This window comes from Amblyraja radiata, chromosome 7 (assembly GCF_010909765.2).
Source record: "Amblyraja radiata isolate CabotCenter1 chromosome 7, sAmbRad1.1.pri, whole genome shotgun sequence".
NCBI classification, from domain to species: Eukaryota; Metazoa; Chordata; class Chondrichthyes; order Rajiformes; family Rajidae; genus Amblyraja; species Amblyraja radiata.
Genome location: NC_045962.1, coordinates 25,241,415 through 25,264,632, shown reverse-complemented (window position 1 = coordinate 25,264,632; position 23,218 = coordinate 25,241,415). Strand labels below are relative to the sequence as shown.

The window sequence follows — 23,218 nt, the reverse complement described above, 5'->3', positions numbered from 1 at the left end:
ATTGAAATAGCCCATCCAACTAAAATCTGTGGGATCTTTTCAGAAATAACAAAATATGGAATATTACGGTCCTACTGTATCACTCCCTATAATTGGAGGTTCAGCTGAGAAAAGCTGCGCAATGCTCTGCGTGTACATATCGAGGAAGAGATTACAGCTGAGAGCAACCTCTCACCTTTAGATGAGAATTACAAGACATGATTATTAATTTTGCATACGATACTAAAGTGGATGATATTGTATATATTGAAGATGGTTATCAAACATAGCAGGATCTTGATCAGTTGGGCAAGTGAGCTGAGGAATGGTTAATGAAGCTTAATGCAGCTAAGTGTGAGGTGTGCATTTTCGGAAGTCAAACCAGGGCAGGACCTATACAGTGAATGGCAAGGCCCTGGGGAGCAGAGAGATCCAGGTTTTCAGGTACATAGTTCCATGAAAGTGTGTCACAGTAGATAGGGTGGTTAAGAAGGCATTTGGTTTATATCCCAACTTCTATACTTATTATCCTAATATCACCTAGGACATTTTGTATAGAAGTTCGGATGTTATGTTACAATTGTACACAATGTTGATTAGGCAGCATTTGGAGTTTTGTGTTCAGTTTTGGTCATCATGGTCATCTTGCTATAGAACAATGGTGTTAAGCTGGAAAGAGCGCAGAGAAGATTTGAGGGGAAGGCCTGAAATATGGGAAGAAGTTGGGCAGGCTCTTGGAGTGCAGGGGGATGAGGGTAATAGATAGGGTGAATGCACTGAATCTTTTACCCACAGTAGGGGAATCAAGAACCAGAGGACAAAGGTTTAAGGTGATGGGGAAAAATGTAATAGGTACTTAAGGGGCTAGTTGAGGCAAGTACTATATCAACATGTAAAAAAAAACATTTGGACAGTACATGGACAGGAAAGGTTAGAGGGCCACATGCAGGCATCTTGGTCGGCGTGGGCAAGTTAGGATGATGGGCCTGGTCGAGCTGGTCGACTCTATGAGTAGTTTGATGAGCCCTTTGGGGAATGTAACAGTGGAAGGAAGCTCTGGAGATTGCACTGCTAGCACCGGCGCATTTAATAGCATCTCTTGGTTTGGAGAAGTGTGCGGTAATAGCTGGCATATGTGCGCTGTATTCAGATAGGAGGAAATAAAATCTTATTCTCTGAATGCTGACTTTGTTTGACTGTTATTGAAGGATCTGGTGTGCTTGGGAAAAGGATATTAGAAACGTACAGTGAAGCATTCAACACATTATTTGACTTGCCGGACTGATTGCAAGAGGTGACAAGGCATAGAAAAATCCATACTGATGTCTTGCAGGAGGTTCCGTGGACCAGAATTGTTACAGGTAATGGATGCGATGTGCACTTCTATATCAGCCTCTAGGAACACAGGCTAATGAAGTAAGTTTATGCTTCCATGGAGGCACAAGCTGGGCCCCAAAGAACTCTTCTAAATGTGAAGCGAGGAAGAGCACTGGGCCATCATGGAATAGCATCTGTTTTCCAGCAGGTTTTCTCTCGGCTTTGCAGGGTTCTGGAGCCTGCTGTCTTATTTGAGCAGATTGGACGTAAATATCTGCTGAGTTCCTTGAAGAGTTCTAGTGATGTCCTGTCTTTTCTCAGGATGTCATGGGTTCTCCTCACTTACAGACAGTGCTGCCTTTTGTCCCCCACAAATAGCTTTTCAAGATTGCAGCCACTCCTGAAAAGTAGCAGAGCTGGTAGGACAAGAGATAGTTATTGTTTTTGGCATGAGCATATGTATGGGTTAACTTTGACCTACAGTAAATGAAAGATCTTTTATTTTCAGATATTTGTTTATATACTGAATAAAGCATTTTTGGTTAACTTTTATGCTTAGTGCAATATGGCAACATTTTCCAGAACAATGACTGGGGATTCTCAAGAGGGATGGATTCATGCTTTGTGCACCTTCTTGCAGTCTGAAGCACCAGATTCAACCTTTGCCCTGTAGGGAGAAGGAAATCTCAGAACTTGTGGTTCATGAGACAGCAGAGCCATCATCACAAATACATTTGCAATCATCACAGCAACAACTACAGCTGCACCTGGATATGAGGATAGTATTATTGATGAGTCGATATCTGTTGATGGGGAGCGATGCAACAATTATTCCACATTAAAAGACGGTTAAGTAATACGGGTTAGGAAATGCAAGCTTTTATCAAGTGGCTTTTAAAGATTGCATCTGACTCTGTGGAGAATTCCAGCAGGAATAGACTTGCATAATTTATGCTTAATGTGGAATAATTTTGAACTGGTAAGATTGAAATGTTAAAGCAACAATGAGTTTCCTTACTAAAAAAAAAAGCAACTTGAATGTGTACTTTAGCAGAGAACATGGACATAGAAAAGTGTAGCACAGGAATGGGCCGTTCGGCCCATTATACCTGTGTTGTACATGATGACATGGTGAACTAACCTCATCTTACTGCACATGATCCATATTACTCCATTCCCTGCATATCCAGATGCCTATATAAAAGCCCCTCAAACTGCATTATCATATCTGCCTCCATTATCTCTGGCAGCAGATCCCATGCACTCACAGTGTGTAATGCTCCTTTAAACATTGCCCCTCTTACCTTAAAGCTATGTTCCTTTGTTTTTGATATTTCACCCTTGGGAAAAATATTTGACTGTTTACCTTACTATTACTTATATACATCTCGACAAGAGAGTCTGGTTCATGTGGCTCATCTCCCTTTTGAAAATAAGATTATAGAAATAAAAACCTGAGAATTAATAGTTCATGAGTCAGCACGGCCATTTCACTCCCAACTCAATGTCATTATCAGCTACATCTTTGAATGGAATGGTCAGAAATTTGATGCACAGTTCTGATGAAGGGTCTCTGATCTAAAATGCTTTTTTTCCCTGTTTGTAGCACATTAGTTTTGTGGCTGCTTCTTGGCTGCAAGCAAGAAAATTGCAATTTCTTGAAGGAATGGTGATGTTTTGATGGTTTTTGGCACTTTGCGTCTAAAATAATTAATAATGGCCCGTTATGCTGTAATGTAGTTAATCCACCAGAGAAATTATGAATATTATCGCATCGCATCACATCTTACTGACTCATCAGTTTCCAAAAAGGAAAGGATAGCTTTTATCACATCCATTATGGCAATGCGAACCCTGACACATGATGTGAGAAAATGAAGAGTTGTCTGACTCCTGCAGGATGCCCTATTTTAACCACTGAAAAGTTTTCGTTGTCAACAATGACTTGAACATTGAGACAATGCCCTTGGGTTTTATAAGGAGTTCTGTATTCCAAATGGGAGTCCATAGTGGATAAGTGGACAAGTGGATGCTGTGTGCGCTGACCTAAACTCTGGGGAAGCCAATAATGTTGCATGTCTGCTTTGACTGCACAAAGGGGAAATAGGTGGTTATTTCTCATATAGAGAAATAGTGATCTCCATAAACATTGTGATATACCATGGATCACTCGGTAGGGGTTTAATATGAAAATGTGGGCTTGTTGCTGGAGGAGTGGATAAGCAGACTATAATCTTGACTTTTGAAGCAATGAGGTGGTCTCGTTGAAATGTACAAATTTTTTTCAGTGGCTTGACAGCATTGACGTAGAGTTATTATTTTTCTTGGCTAGAATGAGGGGTTGATGCCTCCAAAATGTAGATTTAACCATTCAGAACAAAGATAACGTTTTTCACATTGAGCATGGTGTATCTTAGGAATTTTCAACTCAAAGGGATTGTGGTGGTTAAATTGTTGAGTCAAGATACATTTTTAGATGCTAGAGAATAAAATGATGGCTATAGTGCAGCAAAGAGGTCAAAGGTAGTCATGTATGTATTCAATGGAGAAACAGGCAGAAGGGACTATTCCTGTACCCATTTATCATGTAATGCTTTTATTAATGAATCCAGAATCACAAATGGACAAAATAAGGATGATTAATTTCCTTCCATGAAATACATTAACGAACCAGGTTGGTTTTTAAGGAGTCATTACCATTATTGACACTTTCTTTAACACTCCATATCTATTTAATTGAATGCCAGTTCCTCAACTGCTGTTGTGGGATTTGCATTTTTGGCTGAATGATCTAGCATAGAAGGTAGTCCAGGAACATAACCACAATGCAACTTTCCGCTTGCTTTTGTCGCACTTCCCTTTTTCTGAAAGTGGAGTTTCAGTCTCGGGAGCTACTTTTGGAGCCGCATGGGCTATTAAGTATGATGCATTTTTTAGTTCATAATACTGTGATTTTTTTGATAGTTTAGAGAGATAATGTTTAGAGCAAGGGATAGGATACCAGTCAGGCAGGCAGCTTTATTATGGATAACGTTGAAGTTCTTGAGTATCATTGGAGTTGCATTCATTCAATCAAGTGTTTATCCCCTAATTTCTGCGTACCATATCTGCACAGTTGAATCAAAGGATCTGGGGAAAGAGTAGGAATGAGGACTTGAGACGTGCCAAATTTGTCATGATCCAACGGAACAGCAGAGCTGTCTCAAGGAGCTGAAAGGCCTACTCGTATCACAACTTTTGTAGCTTTATTTTTCTGAGATGTATGACTATTTTCTGGAGAGATTTCCCCCCTCAATTCCTCTTTACTTGTTGAATCTGGGATTCTTGGTGCCATATTTGGTCAAATGTTGCCTTGATACAAGGGGCAGATGTTCTCATCATGCTCTCATTTTATCTCTCACACATGTTTAGACACGATAAAGTAAGGAGCAGACAGAACCTAAAATGAATCTTGGTAATGTGACTGTGGTCTTATGATATTATTTTCCATTACATTGCTGATGATTAGGAGGACACTGTCCATTATTTAGCCAGATTGAACTTGTCCAGCAATTTGTGGACATTACGTAATTGGGCAAATTTCTGCATTATATGTCAGTGTTTTGAAAAAGATGCGCTTTCTTCTGAAGCACGTCTCTGACTCTTAATGCAACCATCATAATGTTAGGTCCTTAGCCTTTTCTTTATCCAGTACTCTCAGCTATTTCTTGACAATACATGGAGTGAATTGGTTTAGACCAATCTTCTGATTTGGGATCACGTGGAAATTGAGATGGATCGTCCATTTGGCACTTCTGGCTGAAGATGGTTTCAAAAGTGTTGTTTTGTATCTTTACCAGGTTGGCACTTCATGTTTAGGTTTGACTGATGCTGTGCCTGCATGCCCTTCTGCATTCCTTGGCCCGTGCATGATTATGGTACACGAGTTTACAGGTGGTGATAGAATTCATTTCTTACATTGTGTAATTATGATACTTCTAATGTAAGGTATGTGTTCTGAGGGGGAAAATCAGTTTGATGCTGTCCCATTTAGTACAATAGTTGTGATGTGCTATGTTGTTTGATCGTTACTGACCTTGTAAATCCATCTATAATGTTCATGGGCAGGAATTCAAGATTTCCACCACCTTTTGTATCAAAGTGCTTTCCATCATTTTGCGTTGACTACCTCAACATTTGTTCTTCCTTCTGGATTTTCTGAGATGAGGTAGTTCATGTTATGTCTATCAATTAATTTACAATCAATATTCTAGGAAATTCAGGCCTCATAAATTACCACTTTTGTGGCGTGAATGTTGTGGTGAATCTGCGTTGCACTCATATCCTTCTGGTTCGTGCTTGAACTGAAAATGGAGCCTGATGGAGTCCAATCAGACTCCCACACATAATTCCTCGCTCACGTGGAACAAGAGCCAACTTTTTAACCATTTATATTATTTTGGAAAGCTAACATAATCATTTATGTATTTGGACTGCAAAATCACTCTTTTCATCCACTAGCCATTTAGAAATTACTCTGATTTTTCTTGTCAATCGTGGCCTTACCTTTGACCAGTCATTATCAGTTTGCAAATTTTCATTGCCATCTTCACTACTTATTGTGCCTCCTAACTTAAGTGGAATCAGCAAACTGATAACCCAAATAATATTAATATGGTTCAATCTGTTTATCATTAAAGACTCTTGATGCTTCTATCAACTTTACCAATCTCATGAACGGAATGTAATTGGCTATTTCACTTCTGTGGCTGTACAAAATCTGTTAAGACCTAAAAGTGATGTTTTAAAGCATCAGGCGTTAAATGTGTTTTTCTATGTAGGATGTTGTAGAGTTAAGATTTTCTAGTTAGGATGTTGTACTGTTTTGTCATAATTCTTAAAAACAAATTAAATCATATTTGTTTCAACATTTAAGATTATCAGCTGACCTTTTCAATGATTGAAATCATGGAATGTAACGTATAATTAAGATCTGGGAGTTAAGTAATGCAGCTTGTACTGTACCGTTTTGTTTCAACAAATATGGACAAATGTCCTCAGAAATTAGGTAAACTGTATCAAATTCAGAAATATATTCCGTGCCTGGGCATTTCACTTGTACTAATTCAGTGTATAATATTTTTACAGCAGCAGAGCCTTGGCCTGAAAATGCAATACTTTTTCAACCATTAAAAGGTAGGTATTGTGTTTTGGAATTGAATCCTCTTCTTTCTATTACGATGCAAGAACAGCAAATGATTGCCATCTATTTTTCTTTGTAATTATTATTTAGTAAAAGCTTTGGAAAGTTCTGGTAACTTTTTAATATTTGGCACCCTTTCATATTACCATGAGTTTTTATTGACATCTGTCTGTCACCATAGACAGAAAAGAAAATCACGACATCTAGCTCTCATAATTCATTATTGAATTATTATATCAGTTGGTATCATTAGCTGGGTTTAAAATGTTATGATAAACATCTTATTGTTGGCTTTTCCAACAATTGAGAAGTGATTTGTTGATACCTCAGATATTTAAATGTTATGGCAAACATGGCTCATTATAAAAAAAACTTAAATGTTTCACATTGGCAGAGACAGTTCAGGTTTCCTTTAGCAGCTCTTCATATATCATCAGCTCATGTTATGGCCCCCATTTGGGGCACGCAGCCTGCTCCAGTTGTCAGAAGACTGCAAAGTAATGAAGACTAATAGGTTGCTGCCCCAGTCCTCTAAACCAAGGATTTTTTATTGCAGTGAACTTGTCATCTTTCTTTCTTTTGACAGACTGAAATGTTTTATAATATTAGCTTCAAATAGATTTCAAGAACAATATGAGAGACCTTTTCTGTTTCAAGCAGTGCAAAATATATTGCGGTGTATTAATGAGCAGATACAGGTGATAAAATTACCTTCCAAATTACTTTTGCCTTCTCATTATTATACAGGGGAACAGATTTTGCTGTCAGATAATGCTTCATGCCTCGCTGTTCAGGTAAGAAAATATGTGGCGTTCTTGGTATTAAAGATCAATTAACTGGGTGTGATGTAAAATCTCCATTGCATGAAATAAAGATGGAAAGAAACCAAAATAGTAGGATAACTCTCAGGAAACATATTAAAGTTTGCTTACATTTAAATCATGTTCAATTTGCAGAAGAACGGCTGGAAAAAAAACATTATGTTGTGACTTGGTGTTTAATAAGAACGAACGATAATCCCGAAATGTGACAATTATATATAATTTTATAGGGCTTTTATTAAATACTAAGCCAGGTGTAGACCCGTTGGGCCCCGTCCCCCAACGCAATATTCTACCACTCACCCATAGCCCTCAACTACGCACGCGCGGCTGAGGGGTTCCCGTTATGACGCCAGAGATCCCCGTTGTGAAGCGAGTCACGGCAACCCTCCCCCAACTGCACCTCGCCATCCCTCTTCCTACCCCTATTCTCCTCCTTTAAATGAAATCCCCCCCTTATCCCACCCCCCCACAATGAAAATCGTGATTTTTCTTTAAAATAACCTAAACACATTGTTAGCTGTTAATGAAAACTGATGAATTTGATTAAAACAAGTTTTTTTGAAAATCACGATTTATTATGTAAATGAGATTCGGGATCCCATTGTGACGTCTTTGTATTGTGGTCTTGTAAATCTAAATTTGTCAATAACTTGTAAAATATAACATAAATCTGAATGAAACTTGACACAAACCACCACAATTGTGAGTAAGGTGGTGCAACATTTTTAGCGCTAATGAATGGACTCGACATTTGGGCTGGCGTCGGCGCTCCCTTGAGCTGATCAATCCTTCCCATGTGGGGGGGGGGGGGGTGGGGGGGTAAACATTTCACTCTCTCCTTACTCCCCTTGAAGCTGCTGATCCCATTGTCTCTCTGTCACCTCTCCCACCCTCTTCTTTTCCCTGCACTCAATCACTCCCCCCCTCACCTCTCCCCTTTCGCACTCCCCCACTTAAGACAATGTTTAAATAACATATCTTCTCCTCCCATCCCCCACTCCGTCAACTCTCATAGGTTGTGTATTGGCAGCAGAGATCACATTGTGATTTTTCGGTTTTTGAACTGTTCACTGCAGCCTGAGTGCGAGATCCCATTGTGATGTCATTTTCGGTTTTTGAAATCTTTACGGCAGCTTGTGTAAATGATATCCCATTGTGATTGGAGAAATGTGAGGTGGCATTGTGACATCATCACTGGAAGCTGCTGGAAGAGTCTCCCTGTCAAAGGCAGTGATATTTTTCAAAATTTGCTTTTTAAAAACTTTAAATATCAATAACGTGAAATATAACATCAAATCTGAAGGAAAGTTGATTAAATCTACGACGGGAAAAATCTGAGTAAGGTTCTGCAAACATTTCAGCACTATCGTGTACCGTTTTGGCGAAGATACAATAACACGTGCGCACACGCACACACGTACACACGCACACACGCACACACGCACACACGCACACACACACACACACACACACACACACACACACACACACACACACACACACACACAAGACGAGACTTTTAATAGTATACTAGATAAAGTGGGACCCATTGGGTCCCAGTCACACGGGAGGCCTAGTGCCCCAACGCAACCCATTCCCCAATGCAATATTCCACCACTCACCTGTTTCCCCCAATGCAACGGCAGAAGCGTTCTGTAGCCGGGGGATGGGGATGGCTTCGCACGGGAAGCGTCCTGCAGCCAGGGGAGGGGGATGGCTTCAGGCGGGGCCTGTCGTGGGCTCGTGGGTGCGAGTGTTGGGGAGGGGGGTTGTGGGGGAGGGGGAGGGGGGGGTGGTGGAGGGGTGTGTGTGTGAGGGAGGGGTGTGTGTTAGGGAGGGGTGTGTGTGTGAGGGAGGGGTGTGTGTGTGAAGGAGGGGTGTGTGTGAGGGAGGGGTGTGTGTGAGGGAGGGGTGTGTGTGGGGGAGGGGTGTGTGTGTGGGGGAGGGTGTGTGTGGGGAGGGTGTGTGTGTGGGGGAGGGGGTGTGTGTAGGAGAGGGTGTGGGGTTGGAGTGAGCGGGCGGGCGGGGGGTTGGGGTGAGTAAGTGACCGGGCGGGCGGGGGGTTGGAGTGAGTGAGCGGTCGGGCGGGGGGTTGGAGTGAGTGAGTGAACGAGCGGGCGGGCGTGGGAATCCAGCTGCGGGAGGCATGGCGCCTGGAGGCAGGTGGGCCTGGATTGGTCGGCATGTGGGCATTGTGATGTCAGCAGCTGCTGAGCACTGTTTAGATTTAAAAAATTAAGTTTTGTGATCAATTTTATTCAAAATCTGTGGAAATAATTGACCAAGGAGTGGATTTCTGAACTCATAAGTAAAATCCCTATCGAAATGGTAAAAATCTCCGCGTTTTTGCTTCCGGTTTTCGAGGAGAAACGTTTCACATGCAAAACCACACACACACCCACCCCCCCACACACACACACACACACACACACACACACACACACACACACACACACACACACAGTTTTAAAAGTATACGAGACCAAGTACAGGCCCGTGGGTCTGTTCCCGCAACGCGCGGTTGCAAGGGAGGGCGGCCTGACGTCATCGCCACGCGCTAGGCGTACGCCGTCGAGACGGTGCGTACGTCGTCGAGACGGTGCGTACGACGTCGAGGCGCATTCGACATCGAGACGCGTACGACGGCGAGACGCTGCGTACGCCCGTCGAGACGCTGCGTACGCCCTCATTGCGCCTGCGGGCCGACAGGCGGGATTTTCCAAGAGTGCAAGCCCGCGGAGATGGCGAAAAGCAGCGGGGGAGCAGCCGATCTGTGCCTTCCGCCAGCGTGACAGAGCCGGGGAGGGGAGGGGGGGTAGTGGAGGAGTGCCGGGCGGCAGCAGCGAAAATCGCTAGCGAAATGTGAAAAATGTCGGCGTTTTTGGAGGAGAGCCAGCAGGAGGCGAAAAAATGAGTGAGGGGGGGGGGGGGGCGAAGGATTTTATTAAAAATGTGTACATAAAAATGTCCAAATGTTTTGAGGGGTGCATTAGTGAATGTAAATGTGAATTCGCTAGCGAAATGGAAAAAATCTCGGGGTTTTGCGTGTGGTTTTGGCGGACCAAGGAATCAAAGGCCAAATCTGACACCCACAAATAAACACACACAGACGCACACAGTTTTAATAGTATGTAGAGACAGACAGACAGACAGACAGACAGACAGACAGACAGACAGACAGACAGACAGACAGACAGACAGATAGATGTGATAGATAGATAGATAGATAGATCGATTTTTTTTTAATGCCTATTGCTTGATGGCAGTTAAATCTTTTAGATATAAATTGTGTTAAAGCCTCCAGGATATGTTTTCAGTTGGGTTTTACAGCCACATTGAATTTTGTCTTATTGTATCTTTTTTCCATTTATGCTTAAAGGGGGATGAGATTTTTGATTTGTGTATTAAATTATTAGGATCTGGATTTCAGTAATTGATAGAAGATTCATTAGCAGCATTCAAGGAAATTAGCTCTGTGCCCAAAATGGAAACATTTGCAGAACTATCAGGAAGGAGCAGAGAAGATGACTAATTGAAAAGCTCTTTCTAACAGCCAGCACCGGCACAATTATGTAAACAGCACGCTCTCTGCATGATTCTAAATATAACAATGTATTTTAAAAGTATTGCTTATTTATAAAGCTCATAAAATTTATATTGCATACAATTGATGTACATTTATTGATATAATAACAATGGTTTCTTTTTTGGGGGTCTGTGTTGTGATACCAATTGTCTTAATTTGTTTTCATTTACATACATAATTGTTTTAATTAATTTCAAATATGATTATTGCATATTTAAGAGACTGGAGTAGGATAAGTATTGGTCTTGTTCTTTTGAAAGATTATCATAAGATCAGTAGATAGTAGAATTAGGCCATTCAGCCCATCAAATCTACCACGCCATTCAATTATGGCTGATCTATCTCTACTCCTAGCCCCATTCTCCTGCCTTCTCCCCATAACCTCTGACACCCGTTCCAATCAAGAATCTATATATCTCTGCCTTAAATATATCTACTGACTTTGCCTCCACAGCCTTCTGTAGCAAATAATTCCACAAATTCACCACCCTCTGATTGAATAAATTCCTCCTCAATTCCTACCTAAAAGACCATCCTTTAATTCTGAGGCTATGATCTCTAGTCCTAGACTCTCCCACTAGTGGAAACATCCTCTCCACACCCACTCTATCCATACCTTTCACTATTCTGTACGTTTCAATGAGGTCCCCCCCCTCATTCTTCTAAATATAGGGAATATAGGCCCAGTGCCGTCAAACGCTCATCCTATGTTATTTTTATATAATTTTATAATAAAGATGTACATTAAGTTATAAGAACTCTAAAATAAAATAATCCCAAAACCATTCCTTTTATAGGATCTTTTTACGTGTCATCTCTCGAATTCCTTTAAAGGCAAAAAAAAAAAACACGCATATTCAAAGCTTCTGTAACAGTTTCCTTTATTGCAAAGATTTTAAGTTATTAAATGTAAAACTCAAAACTCTCAATGAACTTTAAAATAACATGAGATATTTTAAAACATCAAACCATTTTATACTAAGAGCCTAAAGGATATAATTTGGAGGAGGCCAGAAAACCTTTTGAGAGCATGCTGCACCATTCAATAAGATTATGAACTTACTGGTCATGACTAATCTTCTACTTCATATGCTTTCCTAACCAATTTCCATATTCCTCGATTCCCATTGGGCTTCTTCCATAACTGATTATCCATAGTCTGTAGATGAGAGAAATGGAAGTTTAAAAATAACCACACAGGGCAATATAATAATTATGTGATATAAGGTACTTCTTAACCAGAAATAAAAAATAGTTGAAAATATTCAGCAGGTCATTCAATGGAAGGGGAAACAGAGTCAATGTGAACCAATGTAAAGAAGTCATTGAATGACTTATTGGATGAGTTTTTAAGAACATATGGGGAGCAGTGAGCAAAAGGGAAGGCTTGTAATAGAATAGATTGCCAGATGGATTAAGCAACAGTAAAAATATGATAGATCATGGAGTGATGAGGTATGAAAAAGAGAATCGTTATCCATGTTTGCTCAAAATCTGGGGAAAAACCCCCAAATATGTTGGAAATGCTCATTATCCACAATTATTGAAATTCATGGTAAATCCAGAAAGCAGGCGTATTCCTTTTTGGTAAGTGTGATACTAATCTTTAAGCTTCTGTTGAGCTTTGTTGGAGCAGTGTCAGATTGAGGTCAGTTTCATCAGTGTGGGAACATTCAAAAAGGAATTGGATATGCTGTGGAAATGAAAATAATTTCAGGACTAACAGAGCAGAGCAGGGAAGTTAATTCATTGGAAAGCTCTTTTGAAAAACCAGCACCTGCATGAGTCTAGTGCCAGTATATTTTGCAGCTTATTGATTGCTTAAGAAACCCATCAAATATATATCATGCAATTATTTATGCAGTTCTTTTTCAAATGTAAGGCAATCTGAAGCCTGGAGCTATTTTTGTAAATTAAACAGGGCATGTACTGCAAAGTGGTCACCCAGTCTGTTTGATCTTTGTGGTTTATTTAATTGAAAGAAGCCTTTGAATCACCAATTCATCTAGCATGTGCATTTCTGACTACTTGGTGGGAAGCTGCACTGTTGAACATCTGACGTATTTTCTTTTTAAAAAAAATTCTGTTTCTCCCATGCAACTCCTATATATCGGTGAGACCAAGTATAGATTTGGCGATCGTTTTGCCGAGTACTTAGGCTCAGTCCGCCTTGGCCTATGCAATCTCCCGGCTGCCAAACATTTTAAATCCCCCTCCCATTCTAATATAGACCTTTTTGGCCTGGGCCTCCTCTACTGTCAGAGTGAGTCCCGCACAAATTGGAGGAACAGCATCTCATATTTCGCTCGGGCAGCTTACAACCAAGTGGTATGAATGTTTATTTCCCTAATTTCAACTAACTCCTGCATTCCCTCCCCTCCTCTCCTCCACCCTAATCATTCTACCAGTTCCACTGTTCACATCCTTGTATTGCTCTTGTTATCATACATTCCCCAGCCCACAATGGACCATTTATGGGCTCCACCCTTCCTGAGATCATCTGTTGGCGGCCCTGATTTGTTCTGGCCTTTTCTCGTCTCCATTTTAAATGATGGAAAAAGTTTGCATTCAGCTAAAGACCTTAAAAGGAATACGATAACCAGCTGAAGGGCTTTATGGAAGAAGTTTGAAACAGAGTTGAGGATAAGTTAGCAATAGTAGAGTGAAAAGAATGGAAAGCAGAGAATGTGTACAGTAGAAAGTGTTGGAAATTAATCAAGCCAATGGATGGAGGTAAAATTTACTTAGTTCTCTGGGATCTGTGAGCCAGGGTCAGAGTAATGAGTGTACTTAATTTTGTGAGAGAGATGTAAAGTGCTGGAGTAACGCAATGGGTCAGGCATCATCTCTGGAGAACATGGATAGGTGACGTTTTGGGTCAGGACCCTTCAGACTTCGAAGGATGGTGCCTGACCTGCCGAGCTATTCCAGCACTTTGTCTTTTTTTGTAAACCAGCATCTACAGTTTTGGGTCCTGGAACATGACTAGTATTCTAACATATTTTATCAGATAGGGTTGGGATGTGTGGAGCATTTCACTGTGAGAGATTGAGAGAGATTGCATCTTGAAATGATTAAGAGATAGCATTTATGCCTTACCTTCACCAAAATACTATCTTGGAAACTTTCCAATCAGGTTTCAGGGCTCACCACAGCACAGAGTCTGCCTTGTTGAAGGTACATAATGACCTACTGCTCACCATTGACTCCGGCGACTGTAATCCTGCTCCTTCTCGACCTCAGCGCAGCATTTGATACTGTTGACCACACCAGCCTAATTGACCTTCTCCGGTACGGGGTTGGTATTGATTGCACTGCCCTGAGCTGGTTCATCTCCTACCTCAAATGTAGGAGTTTCTCTATTAACATAGGCAACTCTTTCTCCTCCCCAGCTAGCCTCTGCTGTGGGGTTCCATAAGGTTCCATCCTTGGCCCCATTCTCTTCTCCCTGTATATGCTCCCCTTAGGCCAAGTCATTCAAAGGCACGGCATTTCCTACCATTTCTACGCAGACGATACACAACTCTATCTCCCCCTGAAGCCCAAAAAACGATCAAATCTGCTGAACCTTATCCGCTGCCTCGAGGATATAAAGTGTTGGATGGCCCAGAACTTCCTCCAACTAAGCGAGAGTAAGTCTGAGGTCATCCTTCTCGGCCCCTCGGACTCAATCAAAAATGATAGCAGGCAGCCTTGGAAGCCTTACCCCATTGCTCAAACCTCACGTCAAAAACGTTGGCGTGATATTTGACTCAGCATTGAAATTTGACAAACAAGTCAATGCCATGGTAAAAGCTAGCTTCTTCCAGCTTTGGACGATAGCTAAAATAAACCAAGTCCTCCAGTTTGATGACCTCGAAAAGATCATACACACATTTATCTCCTCCCGCCTAGATTACTGCAACTCTTCCCGGTCCCGCCTGCAACTGGTCCAAAACGCCGCAGCGAGACTCCTGACGGGCACCCGAAAAAGGGACCACATCACCCCGATTCTGGCCTCTCTCCACTGGCTCCCTGTGCGGTTCCGAATAAATTTCAAGATCCTCCTTTATGTCTACAAAGCCCTTAACGGGCTTGCTCCCACCTACATCAAAAGTCTGCTTACCCACCACACCACCTTCAGGTCCCTCAGATCGGCCGACTTGGGGTTACTGAACATCTTGGGGTTACTGGGCATAAGCTCAGGGGCGACTGCGCCTTTGCGGTTGCAGCTCCTAGACTGTGGAACAGCATCCCTCCTCCCTCCAGAACTGCTCCCTCCTTTAAGTCGAGACTTAAAACTCATCTTTACTCTCAAGCCTTTCTTGACGTCCTCTGAGTGAGGGCTATATGTATGTATTTATGTATGTACGTAATCTATGAACCAATGTTGTATAACGTTAGTACCTCCACCAATGTAAAGCACTTTGGCCAACGAGAGATGTTTTTTAAATGTGCTATAGAAATAAAAGTGAAAAAAAAAAAGTGACATTTATGGACATGTAGAGGACGAAACAACGCATCGGACAGAGTAAAACACTTCAACACAAATATGTGGCAGGAAGTGGTGTTTTGAATTGTACAATATACCATATTTCTGGTGCTCAGATATACCTTGAGGTTATCCCAGAGTTAAGTAAATGTGGAGAGGAGGGGTGGGGATGTTGCCAGAGATGATGTGCTGAGATGGCTAATTACATCCAGAAAGGTGTTTAAATGCCAGTCAAAATTGGGGTGGAAGATTGCAACCTTCACATGGTCCGTCCTGTTTCGATATATGGATTCCCAACTAAAGCCTTAAAATAGCAAAATGCACTAATTATACATTGCATTCCTTGTTGTGTTATATGCAGTAATTAATCTGAATTTGAAAATCTGTTTCATTAATTCAGAATTCTTATGTTTAGGAAATGAAATCTGTACGTATGTACTGTACGAGATGACAAAACATATATAGTAATCCTAAAATGACTGGTGAATGTAGTGTCTTCATTTATCATTTCTGGACTACATTTGTCCTAATACAGAACAGTAAAAAGATTGCATTATATCATTTGTCCAGGTCGTAGCGACATAAGCCAGATTGATTTCATATATGATTGTAGCTTGATGGTAAATTACATTCACATGATTGAGGAAATTTGTTACATTATTTAAAATAGTATTTAATGTAATTAGCTTCTTAATTTGTGATAAACTGCAAATACAGCCATTAGACTAACCAGATTAGAAATTTATTCTCTGAGAAATGAAGAATGATGCAATGTGGTTTTCATTTGTATCCATAAACACATTAGTTTAATTATAGTCCATATTATGATAAAATCTGGAGTGATGTTTGGAGAACAGCAGATGACTTATTTTTAGTAAGCTAAAGTTATAAAGGAAAATATTTTCAAAATTGTGTTTGATTAACTGTTATATGCATACCTATGATAAACTTGAATATAATGTGATATGTATTTTTACACCCTGTGGTGTAGAACATATGGTACATGAAAATGACTCCATGGCATTTGGATTTGTTTTGAGTTTCTTTGCTTGCTCTGTTCCATTCTGCTGCACTGTTTGAGGCCTCCCAGTGAACATTTGACTAATGAGCTTATATACACCCCAACAATCCTTTCAAGTTAGGTAGAGGTTCACATGCACATCCTCCTACCACATCTACTGTGTCCGTTGTTCAAGATGTGGACTCTTATACATCGGCGAGACCAAACGTAGACAGGATAATCGTTTCGCTGAACACCTTCGCTCAAATCAATAGACAATAGGTGCAGGTGTAGGCCATTCGGCCCCTCGAGCCAGCACCGCCATTCAATGTGATCATGGCTGATCATCCCCAATCAGTACCCCGTTCCTGCCTTCTCCCCATATCGCCTGACACCGCTATTTTTAAGAGCCCTATCTAGCTCTCTCTTGAAAGCATCCTGAGAACCTGCCTCCACAGACGCCAGAGAATTCCACAGACTCGCCACTCTCTGTGAAAAAAAGTGTTTCCTCGTCTCCGTTCTAAATGGCTTACTCCTTATTCTTAAACTGTGGCCTCTGGTTCTGGACTCCCCCAACATCGGGAACATGTTTCCTGCCTCTAGCGTGTCCAAACCCTTAACAATCTTATATGTTTCAATGAGATACCCTCTCATCCTTCTAAACTCCAGAGTGTACAAGCCCAGCTGCTCCATTCTCTCAGCATATGACAGTCCCACCATCCTGAGAATTAACCTTGTTAACCTACGCTGCACTCCCTCAATAGCAAGAATGTCCTTCCTCAAATTTGGGGATCAAAACTGCACACAATACTCCAGGTGTGGTCTCACTAGGGCTCTGTATAACTGCAGAAGGACCTTTTTGCTCCTATATTCGATTTCTCTTGTTATAAAGGCCAACATGCCTTTCGCTTTCTTCACTGCCTGCTGTACCTGCATGCTTACTTTCATAGACTGATGAACAAGGACCCCCAGATCCCGTTGTACTTCCCCTTTTCCCAACTTGAAGCCATTTAGATAGTAATCTGCCTTCCTGTTTTTGCTACCAAAGTGGATAACCTCACATTTATCCGCATTAAACTTCATCTGCCATGCATCTGCCCACTCCCACAACCTGTCCAAGTCACCCTACATTCAAATAGCATCCTCCTCACAGTTCACACTGCCACCCAGTTTTGTGTCATCTGCAAATTTGCTAATGTTACTTTAAATCCCATTATCCAAATCATTGATGTATATTGTAAATAGCTGCGGTCCCAGCATCGAGCCTTGCGGTACCCCACTAGTCACTGCCCGCCATTCTGAAAGGGACCTGTTAATCCCTACTCTTTGTTTCTGGTCTGCCAACCACATCTCTATCCATGTCAGCACTCTACCCCCTAATTTTTCCCACAAATCTTCTATGTGGGACCTTATCAAATGCTTTCTGAAAGTCCAGGTACACTACATCCACTGGCTCTCCCTTGTCCATTTTCCTAGTTACATCTTCAAAAAATTCCAGAAGATTAGTCAAGCATGATTTCCCCTTCGTAAATCCATGCTGACTCGGACCGATCCTGTTACTGCTATCCAAATGTGCCGCTATTTCATCTTTTATAATTGACTCCAGCAGCTTCCTCACCATCGATGTCAGGCTAACTGGTCTATAATTCCCTGTTTTCTCTCTCCCGCCTTTCTTAAAAAGTGGGATAACATTAGCTAACCTCCAATCCACAGGAACTGGTCCTGAGTCTACAGAACATTGGAAAATTATCACCAATGCATCCACGATTTCTAGAGCCACTTCCTTAAGTACCCTGGGATGCAGACCATCAGGCCCTGGGGATTTATCAGCCTTCATTCCCATCAGTCTATCCAACACTTGTATTCACTGGAGTTTAGAAGGATGAGGGGAAATCTTATAGAAACATATAAAATCATAAAAGGACTGGACAAGCTAGATGCAGGATAAATGTTCCCAATGTTGGGCGAGTCCAGAACCAGGGACCACAGTCTTAGAATAAAGGGGAGGTCATTTAAGACTGAGGTGAGAAAAAACTTTTTCACCCAGATAGTTGTGAATTTATGGAATTCCCTGCCACAGAGGGCAATGGAGGCCAAATCACTATGGATTTAAGAGAGAGTTAGAGAGAGCTCTATGGGCTAGTGGAGTCAAGGGATATGGGGAGAAGGCAGGCACGGGTTATTGATAGGGGACGATCAGCCATGATCACATGGAATGGCGGTGCTGGCTCGAAGGGCCGAATGGCCTCCTCCTGCACCTATTTTCTATGTTTCTAACACCATTTCCTGCCTAATGTGGATTTCCTTCAGTTTTTTCGTCACCCCAGATCCTCTGGCCACTACTATATCAGGGAGATTGTTTGTGTCCTCCTTAGTGAAAGCAGATCCAAAGTAATTGTTCAACTCATCTGCCATTTCCTTGTTCCCCATAATAAATTCACCTTTTTTGGTCTTCAAGGGTCCAACTATTTTTTTCCTCTTCACATACCTAAAGAAGCTTTTACTATCCTGCTTCATATTCTTGGCTAGCTTACCTTCGTACCTCATCTTTTCTCCCCGTATTGTCTTTTTGTTTATCTTCTGTTGTTCTTTAAACATTACCCAATCGTCTTGTTTCCCGCTCATCTTTGCTACGTTGTACTTCTCTTTAATTTTTATACTGTCCCTGATGTCCCTTGTTAGCCATGGTCACCCCTTTCTCCCCTTGGAATCTTTCTTCCTCCTAGGAATGAACTGACCCTGCACCTGTATTATTCCTAGAAATACCTACCATTTTTGTTCCACTGTCATCCCTGCTAGTGTATCTTTCCAGTCAACTTTTGCCAGCTCCTCCCTCATGACCCCATAGTCCCCTTTATTCAACTGTAACACTGACACCTCCGATCTACCCTTCTCCCTCTCCAATTGTAGGGCACTGTAAGCCTGGAATAGAGGTTGTTGCCCATGGGCGTTTAAAGTGCAATTTAGGAGTTTCCTGCTTGGCAAAATCTATCCATTCGAGGTACACAGTTCGACAGTTTTGAAACCCAAGGAGGTATTTCTAAAGAGTTTGACTAACTTTGCAAAATTGAAATTTGTAGAGAAGTAAGGTAGCTGCTCTGAGCACTTGAAAAAATCTTTCTGGCATTGATTAGTTGGTGGTTAGTTCATTTTTGGCAAGTCTTGAGTGTTTTAGTTTCTATGAAGTGAGAGTTCCTGATTTTATGTTAATTCTACCTATCTATGTTTGAGTCACAAGAAACTGCAGGTGCTGGAATGGTGAGCAAAACATAAAGTGTTAGTGAAACTCGCAGGTCAGGCAGCATCTGTGGAGGAAATGGCCAAAGAGTGTTTCAACTGATTGGGTAGATGGTGAAAGCTGGAAAGGGGTGGGGTGGGACATAGCCTGGTAAGTGATAACTGGATACAGGTTGGGGAGGGGTAATTGACAGATAGTGACAAAAGAGCGGTGAAAAGGAGACAAAATGGTGTCAGATAGGGAAAGAAGAGGATGAGTGAAATATAAAGAGTAAAGGAAGGATAAAACCAAGTATTGGGATTAGGGGATCGGAAAGGATCGTGGATAGAATGGGGTGACTGGGATGCATGTGACAAAATTGGGAGCAAGGGGAAGACTTGAAAATGGAGAATTCATTGTTCATACTCTTGGGTTGTGAGTTACCCAAGTGGAATATGAGATGTTATTCCTCCAGTTTGTGTGTAGCTTTGCTTAGGCAATGGGGGAGCCCCAGGACACAGAGATCAGTATGGGAATGGGAAGAGGAGGTTAAAATGGTTGTCAACTGGGTGCTCCTTGGCGGACAGAGTGCAAGTATTCAGCAAAGCAGTTGCCTACTCTATGCTTGGTCTTGCAGATATATAGGAGGCTATGACGGAACACAATGCAATAGACACATATGGCCTGATTGTTGCAATGTGGGAACGTGTGGCCTCAATGTGGCAATGTCATTGATAAAGTAACTGAAAACAGCTAGCGAGAAGTTCATGCAAGCCCACAAGACTGGTTGGCTTTGTGAGGAGTTGGAAGAGGGAACAAGCCAAAGGCAGCAGATGGGGAGATCAAGTGTAGAGCTGCATAGAAAAATATAATATTCAACCCAGTCATCCTGACCTTCTGAGTTCCTCCCGCAGTTTGTGTTTTGAACTTGATTGGGCCAATATGAATAAATGTGAACGGCAACTTTTTATGTAATGAGCAAAATTGAAGAGACAAATTTGGTGTACCTCAAGCAATAATTTTGATGGTAATTTTTTTGTTTAATAATACTGTATTGAATAAAAAATAAATTGAATAAAAAATACAACAGATTTTAGTTATAGCAGACGGACCTATCGACCTTACATGCTGCTGACACCACCTCCGGCCCACTCTGCATCCCTGGCCACTTCAAGGCTGGGCTGCTGACACCATCCCCGGCTTCTTGCAAGCTGGTCTACCAACGTCACCCCTGGCCCACCATGACAGCCCGGCTGCTTCCATGCTGGACCTGCAGACCACCATACCAGGCTCTGGTCCGCATCGCTGCGCCAGGCCACTTCTAGGCTGGACATATTGCTGCCACCGCCAGCACACATAGCTTCCTCAGCCACTTCCAGGGCGCGCCTGCCACCGCCGCTGCCCCCACCAATGCTGACCCTTCCTGCACTCCAGCCGCCCGCATGCCGTGACCAATAACTCCACCGATCCTCGCCTCAACTCGCCTGGATTCCAGGCCCAGTTCCAGACCGAAGGTTTGAAGAAGGATCTCGACCTGAAACGTCAGCTATCCACGTTCTCCAGTATTGCTGCGAGTTGACCTGCTGAGTTACTGCAGCACTTTGTGTCCTTTTGTGTATTAAACAGCATCTGCAGTTCTTTATTTCTACAATTAACTTAATGATAATCTATATTACTCGGTAATCCATTACTTGATTATAGCGGCCAATTGTCAATTAGGAACACCATTCCCCCTCCCCCCTCTCCATGGTCCATTAAAACGAGGGTTTACTGTAGTTATTCGTTCTGAAGCTTCCTTTTTTACATTTTATTTTGATGTTTATAAACAGCTCTCCACTTTTAATCTCCCCACCTACTGCCTTTGGCTCCCTCCACCCTCAACTCCTCACATCACTAACCAGTCTTGTAGGTGAACATGAACTTCTAGTCAGTAGTCTTCAGCTACTTTATCAGTGATGTTGCTGCATCTCCACTCCCTCCGTCATGTAAAACATTTTCTTCAGGTCCATTCACAACTCTTTTTCTAATAAGTAGTCTATATCAATTTTTCAAATTTGGAAACAAAAATGTTTAATGTAGAAATAAGAAACTGTAGATGCTTGTTTACAAAAAAAGACACAAAGTGCTGCAGTAACTCAGCAGGTGAAGCAGCATCTCAGGAGAACATGGATGAAGATGAAGAAGGGTCCTCTTATATCTAGCAACAAACATTACGTTACCTATGCATGCTCTCCAGAGATGCAGCCTAGCCTGCTGAGTTACACTAGCACTTCTGTGTCTTTTTTTTTTAAAGAAGTATAACCTTTTGTAGTTGCACTTGGTTTAGGTTTAATAATAAATGAGGTTGGGCAACTAACCCTCTCTCAGTAGGTGAGATAGTAATTATTTACCAATCCTGCACATTTCAGATTATGGCTGTCATTTGAATTTATTGCCTATAGCATGGTTTTCTAGAGCTTTTTTAGCCCTCCAACTAATGGGCAGCATCTATTGCTAGATTTACCTAGATTGCTAGAAACCATTTCCAGTTTTCAATTTCAATTTCAATGAACTTTATTTATCCGTTAGGAACTTTGGTTTCTGCAGCCATATAACAAGAAGAAACAATTTTACAAGACACACAACAAACTCAATTCACACAGACATCCATCACAGTGAATCTCCTCCTCACTGTGATGGAAGGCAAAGTCTTGTCTCTCTTCTGTTCTCCATCCTCTCCCGATGTTAAAGCCTCCGGTGGGCGATGGTAAGTCCCGTGGCCGTTAAGGCTGCGCCAGCGATGTAAGGCCCTGCTCCGGGTCTTAATGCTGGAGCCCCCGGCGGGCGATGGCAAGTCCCGCCATTGGGGCCCATAATAGAAGTGTGGTTCCCTACTGCACTATAATTCATGTCAAGCTAATTCATGTATTCTGCCTCCTTCAGATTCTTCTTCCTTTCTGATCTAATGCCAATCACCCTGACGACTCTCACTTATTCCAAGTGTCTTTGACTGTAGGCTATTTTGATTCACAGCAAGGGTTTCAAGGCAGCTTGAAAAAGGTGCATAAGGTTCTGCCAAATTAATGTTACCATAATTTATGGGTTTATTTTCGGCAAAAGATAATCCCTGCTCACTCCTTGAAATACTGATGCCTGTTGTCCAATATTGACCCTGAGTCTGTTCTATATTTCTCAAACATTATTATTCTAATTCTTTGCTACATATAAGAGGACCTCTCAGGAAGAATAATCATTCAGCCAGGCTTCAATTATATTATATTCATTATTTATTAAAAGTAACAGCAAAAGTTGCAGAGCCTGAAATTAGAGTATCAATGTTTGTTAACTTGAACATGAAACTCTCATCCCTGGTCAGATAACTACCTAGAGTATTTAAAAAAAGAGTTTCAAATACATTCTTAAAAACAAGGAACATTCTGTGGAGGAAGAAATAGAGTTGATAGTACTCAGTGAATGTTATGCTATCTTTTACCTTTGCAAAATGCTGTGCCATATTGGCACGGCGATGCAACGGTAGACTTGCTGCCTTACAGTGCCAGAGACCCGGGTTCGATCCTGAGGACGGCTGCTGTCTGTAGGGAATTTGTACGTGTGGCCGCGTGGGTTTTCCCCAGTTTCCTCCCACACTCCAAAGATGCACAG

The 23,218-nt window shown here is 41.7% G+C and overlaps 1 protein-coding gene across 3 annotated transcripts in view; it reads left to right on the top strand.

Moving 5' to 3' along the window:
• The window catches only part of mtx2 (metaxin 2), a 70,906-nt gene that overhangs the window by 15,125 nt on the left and 32,563 nt on the right, over positions 1-23,218 (top strand). For 2 of the 3 annotated variants that reach the window (XM_033023875.1, XM_033023877.1), the window contains exons 2-3: positions 6,424-6,471; positions 7,226-7,272. In XM_033023875.1, the coding sequence (XP_032879766.1) occupies positions 6,424-6,471; positions 7,226-7,272 (95 nt within the window). The remainder of the gene's footprint in view (positions 1-6,423; positions 6,472-7,225; positions 7,273-23,218) is intronic. The other variant, XM_033023876.1, reaches the window with a different exon arrangement.